Source organism: Meleagris gallopavo, chromosome Z (assembly GCF_000146605.3).
Source record: "Meleagris gallopavo isolate NT-WF06-2002-E0010 breed Aviagen turkey brand Nicholas breeding stock chromosome Z, Turkey_5.1, whole genome shotgun sequence".
Lineage (NCBI taxonomy): Eukaryota > Metazoa > Chordata > Aves > Galliformes > Phasianidae > Meleagris > Meleagris gallopavo.
In genome coordinates, this window is record NC_015041.2 from 51,091,950 (window position 1) to 51,097,536 (window position 5,587).

General features: G+C 38.8%; 1 protein-coding gene across 1 annotated transcript in view; it reads left to right on the forward strand.

The window, feature by feature from the left end:
• The window catches only part of SLC12A2 (solute carrier family 12 member 2), a gene marked incomplete at its 5' end in the record, with an annotated part of 59,890 nt that extends 54,303 nt beyond the window's left edge, over positions 1 to 5,587 (forward strand). Inside the window, 3 exons of the mRNA XM_010726025.2 lie at positions 131 to 142; positions 1,176 to 1,265; positions 4,397 to 5,587. Coding sequence (XP_010724327.2) covers positions 131 to 142; positions 1,176 to 1,265; positions 4,397 to 4,532 — 238 coding nt within the window. The remainder of the gene's footprint in view (positions 1 to 130; positions 143 to 1,175; positions 1,266 to 4,396) is intronic.

The following is a 5,587-nucleotide window of genomic DNA, read 5'->3' on the forward strand; positions in this document are numbered from 1 at the left end:
TTTTTTTGTTTAGTTGAGCTGAGTCTACCCTTCAGTGCTTCATTGTTTAAAAAACAAAAACACTACCTACCTAGTTTTTAGTGTTCTAGTGGTTTTAGTGGATGTTTAAAGATGTGATGTTTTTATCAAGTGATTGTGCGCTGTACACTCCAGAAAGATTCCTTTTCCAGAGCTTCTGTAGAGGAGACTTAAGCTGCATCCTATAAGAGGATGCAGATACAGACAAGAATCTGAAAACAGACTGATTAAAATTTCAGTATTTGGAAGCGGAAGCTCTTAAAGATATTCCACCCATAATTTTATTTTCTGCTTCCTGAATTTTTTCAAATTCTCTGAGGATTTGCAGTAGAGAATAAATGGGAGCGATAGGTCATGCTGCATTGCTAGTGTAAAAAGCAAGGATTTAAACAGCATGTAGATACAGATAGGCTGGCAGCTTATGCCAGGACCTACTAACTGCATATTACAAAGATACTTGAGGAAAAAACTTAATAGTTTTCTTATAGATCCTTTGCTGTCTCTCCTTTCTTACCCACAAAACTTTTTAAATGAGATCATAGCAGTAACTTATCCACTTCCTCCTGATAGCATATTTGTTACTGCAGCTAGCAGGCCAGGAAGAGACCTAAGCTGAGCTGAGAACAGCAAAACTATAAGAAGTAGCTAATAATGAATGTTTATTGCAAGTTAGTTGACAGAAGAGAGACCTGCAGATGACTGTGAATACAAGCTAAGAAAGAAATTGACAGTAGGAGGAATGGGAGGAACATCTTCAGCAGAAGATGTTGGGAAAGGACAGAGTGATAAAAAGGAAATACGTTCCTAAAGATCAGGATCACTTCTGAAATGCCTCCTTGCTCTGAGTGTACAAGATACCTTGTACAAACCTTGAGAGCACAAGGGCTCTTGCTTCCAGGACTTTAGAGAATGATACTATTAGTAGAAAGACTGTATTGAAGTTGTCTTTTGTGGTACTTGGTTTATTTTAAGCTTTCACATTTTCTCAACCTAAGCCTTGGAGTCATAGATATTTAAGGAAAGTGAAAAGGTTGCCAAACTAAGTAGAAAGTACACACTTTCTAGAAATAATTCATACCAATTAACCATAACTGTTTTTACCTTTTTTTGAAGTGAATGAACTTTTTTTTTTTTAGCTTCTAGAAGATCTTTTCCTAACAAATTTCATTTTCATTACAGACTTATCGGCAGATCAGGCTAAATGAGTTGCTCAAAGAACACTCAAGTACAGCTAACGTAATTGTAATGTAAGTAAATGATTTTTACTGTTATTCTAATTAATTCTAATTAATATAGAATTCTAATATGAACTATAAATATATATAAATACAGGTCAGGAAAAATGCCAAGGCATAAGATTGAATTATAGAAATAAGAAGATGTGCTGGAAATATTTTAGAACACTTTAGAGTTACGGAGCTAGACTGCAAAAATAAACCTTTTGTCTTCCAAAACTCCCAAATTTTTCTTTAGAGGGCTGCTGTCAATGAGTTCTTCTCTCAGTCTGCATCTGGATCTGGGATTGTCCCAAGTGCAGCACCTTATAATTGTCTTTCTTGAACCTCATTAGGTTCTCTTGAGCTCACTTCCCAGACTTGTCCAGGTCCCTTTGAATAGCGTCCCTTTGAATAGCATCCCTTCCTTTTATTGTATCAACAACTGCACCACTCAGACTGGTGTCATCTACAAACTTGCAGAGGGCTCGCTCAATCCCACTGATAAATGCATTGAAGAGCACCAGTCTCAAGACAGACCCTTGGGAGATACCACTTGTGATCAGCCTCCACCTGGACATAGAGCCACTGACCACAGCCATCTGGCTATAACCATCCAATTAATTCCTTGTTCACTGAACAATCCAACATTTATATCCATGTTATTCTTCCTTTCTTCACTGATGCAATCACTACATTGTTGAAGGACCCTGGGGTGCATGTCATGGAGCCTTGATAGACTTGTATGTGTTTAGTTATCAGGTGGTCTTGAGCTTGTTCTTCACTTGCAGCAGGAGGCATTTTGCTCCCCTAATCTTTGCATAGAGGTTGAGGGATGTGAAAGGTGTGGGAAACCTGGCTGCCAGAGAAGACAGAGGCAAACGACTTGCTGAGAACCTCACCCTTCTCCATTTCTGTTGTTGCCAGTTCTCATTTATTAAAGGAATATACTGTTACTGGCCATGGTTTTCTGACCGCTGTACCTATAGGATACCTTATTTTTTACATCCCGTGCCAGATTCAATTTCATCTCTGCCTTGGTTTTCCTGATCCCATCTCTGCACATCTGGATGTCATCCCTATATTATTCCCAGTCCACACATTCCTGCATCCACTACCTATGCATTTCCTTCTCATCTGTTTAATGAGCAAGTCCTTGTTGAGCCATTCTGACATCCTGCTTCCTCTGCTTGATTTCTAACGTATAGGAATGAAACTAACATATAGGAATGGAAAACTCATGTACTGTCAGAAGGGTGTCCTTAAAGAGTTGCCAGCTCTATTCTGTTCCTTTGTCCATAGGAGAAATCTCAGGAAATCTCATCCAGTAATTCCTAAAACAGCCAGAAGTTCACCTTCCTGAAGTTCAAGTTCCTGAACTCTACTTTTTGCCAAGCCTGTATTCCTAGAGATCAAAACTCAACCAGAGCATTGACTACAGCACAGAGTGCCCCTGGTCTCAACTTCTTTAAGGAAGTCATCTGCATTGTTGAGCAAGGTCCATTAATGCTTCACCTCTAGTTGTTCTGTTCCCTATTTGGAAATTGTCCGTGGCAGATGCCAGGAGTTTCCTGGGTTGCTTTCATCTCACCGTATTGCTTTCCCAGCAGATATCTGCATTGTTGAAGTCTTCCATCAACATGAGAGCCTGTGCATGTGATGCTTCTTGTAGCTGAAGCAAGACTACCACATCCACAAGCTCCCCTTGATCAGGCAACCTACAATAGACCTGATCATCAGAAGTCCATTTTGATCTGATTCCTAACTTTAACCCACAAGCTCTCAACCTGTTCATGGCTGTTTGAGAGGCAGTTCTCTGCATTCTATCCACTTCTTAACATAAGCAGCTCCTCTGCCTGTTGTGCCCTGCCTATCGCTTCTAAAAAAATGTGCAAATGTCAGTACAGTGTTCCTGTTGTATAATTTGTCCCACTGTGTTTCTGTGACAGCAGTTAAGTCAGAGTTTTCTAACTGTACCTGAGGTTCCATCTTATCCTGCTTATCTTCCAAGCTATATGTGTTGGTGTAGAGGCATTAAAGCTACCTTCTTAGAGAACCCCCCCACCCCCAGTTCCTTTGGGACAATTCTGAGGTTTTTTTTTCTTGCTGGTTTCTAATGTGACAGTGTTCCCTGGCCCTTCTCTGTCACACAAGTATATCCTCTTCCTTGTCAAGTCTAGTTTAACTTCTGGTCAGTGCAGTCAGCTTGCTGTCCAGAACACTGTTGCCCTACCTGGCCAGTAGGTTTTGTCCCATCCGTTGTTAACATGACCTGTCTCTGGAAGGTGTCCAAGACAATAGAATCCAAAGCCATGAGAATGGCACTATCTGCTCAGCTGTTCATTTACATGGTCTATTTGCCTCCTCCTACCTGGGTCCCAGTCTCCAGCTAGGGTGACAGACGTGGACACTACCTGTGCTCCTTATCCCTTCAAAATCTTTCCAAGGGCCATAAGATTTCTTCCAATATTAAGTAATATCCTTGTTGCAGCTAATGTGATCTACTTGAAAAAGTAGGAGTGGATAGTAGTCCTCTGGCTTTATTGTGCCAGGTAGCTGCTTGATATCATTAATGTGGTCCCCCTGGCAGACAGCAAACCTCTCTGGAGAGATTGTCTGGATGGCAAATGGCTGCCTCACTGCCTTTCAGTGAGAAAGCCCTGTTTACTAAAATGCTTTGCCTTGTTTTGATGGCACCGATTCTAATACTGGTCCTTGGTTAGACTGCTTGTGGTACCATGTTAAGATAAAGTTAGAACAAGGCAAATAGACTTAAAGTAGTTGTTTGAAGGAAAATAGCATGGATGTTTTGGAATGACTGTGAGAAGGCTGCACCAGTGTAGGATCATATAAAAAAAAAAAAGACTTTTAAAATCTTAAAATCTGGAGTAGTAATAAGTTCTTCAAACTAAGAAGAATTAAGCTGCTTGAATATTAGATAATGGTAGAAGGCCAAAAGTGAGGTGTGGATAGAGCCTGTTGTTGTTTAAGATAACAAGCTCTTTAACTTACTGACTGAATTCTGAGGAAAAAAGCAAAAACCAGAAAGGTTAGGAAACTTGTCTTTATGTCTGTCTCTTTGCAGAATTGTACTTTCATTGTCATATGATAAATAATGTGTTGTTTTGGTTTGTTTGTTTGTTTTTCCCTAATGTGAACTTTAGGAGTCTGCCAGTTGCACGAAAAGGTGCAGTTTCTAGTGCACTCTACATGGCCTGGTTAGAAGCTCTTTCGAAAGATCTGCCACCAATTCTTCTCGTTCGTGGGAATCATCAGAGCGTTCTTACCTTCTATTCCTAAGATACTGCACATGAGACAGCTGTAAGGACATGGTACTTAAGTGCCCTGGGAAGAGTGACTGATGTGGTCTATAGATTATTAACATCACAAAGGCAAAAAGTGACTCTTCTTTCACTATTTCACTGACTTGAAAGCACACAAGGAAAGTCAATGTATTTCTATAGTTGTGACATCTTCAGTTTTATTCTATATTTTCTGTAATTTAATCTTGCTTAATGGGGGAGGATTCCTTGTTAGACTGAAGAACAAGGCAAGCTTTTTGTTTGCTATTTGAATAGCAGCAATAAAAGTGTTTTATTTTTAATCAATGAAAGGATTATAGATTTATAAAAGCCTTTTAGCCTTGAGGTGCCTTCTGAAATTAACCAAATCTCATCCATACATCCTACTTTGTAAATTTATATAGAATGTCAAAATCTGCCTTCAACTAAGACTTTAGATCAGACTTTCTTTAGTTTTAGTCTCTTCCATATTACAGTAAAGATGAATGCTGCTTTTTAGTCTTCCATTGAGTTATTAGTTCGTAGTACTGTATGTTTTCTATTGTCAGAAAGTTTTGTTGATTTTTTTTTTTTAATTAATTATTATATCTGTTAGATTATAAATAAAGGCGAGAATTGAGGCAGGTCAGTTGAACAAAGACAAATCCTTGATGTTGTCTTGACTTTGTTTTCCTTTAACTGTTACAAAATTTAGCTCTGTTTCAAAATAAAACTGTGCTGTCAGAGAGGATCCTATTTCTCAAATTTGACATTGTGCTCTTTCTTGGCGTTAGTCTGAAATACATAGCTATAAAGTTAGCTAGTGGTGGTGAAGGATGCTGTATAAATCCATAGTTCTAGTATGAAACAATTCATCTTACAGACTAAGGCCATTCATCTCCTTAAAATTGGAAGAAAGGACCTGTCCTAGTTCCTGGCCTATTGATGTTTTGGTGTCACTTAGAACTTATTTTGAAATAAAACTCAACTTAAGGCTTAAATGGGGATAATATGAGCAACGTGATACTATCTAACAGAAAACAGTAAACACTATGTGGAATCTTGCTATCCAAA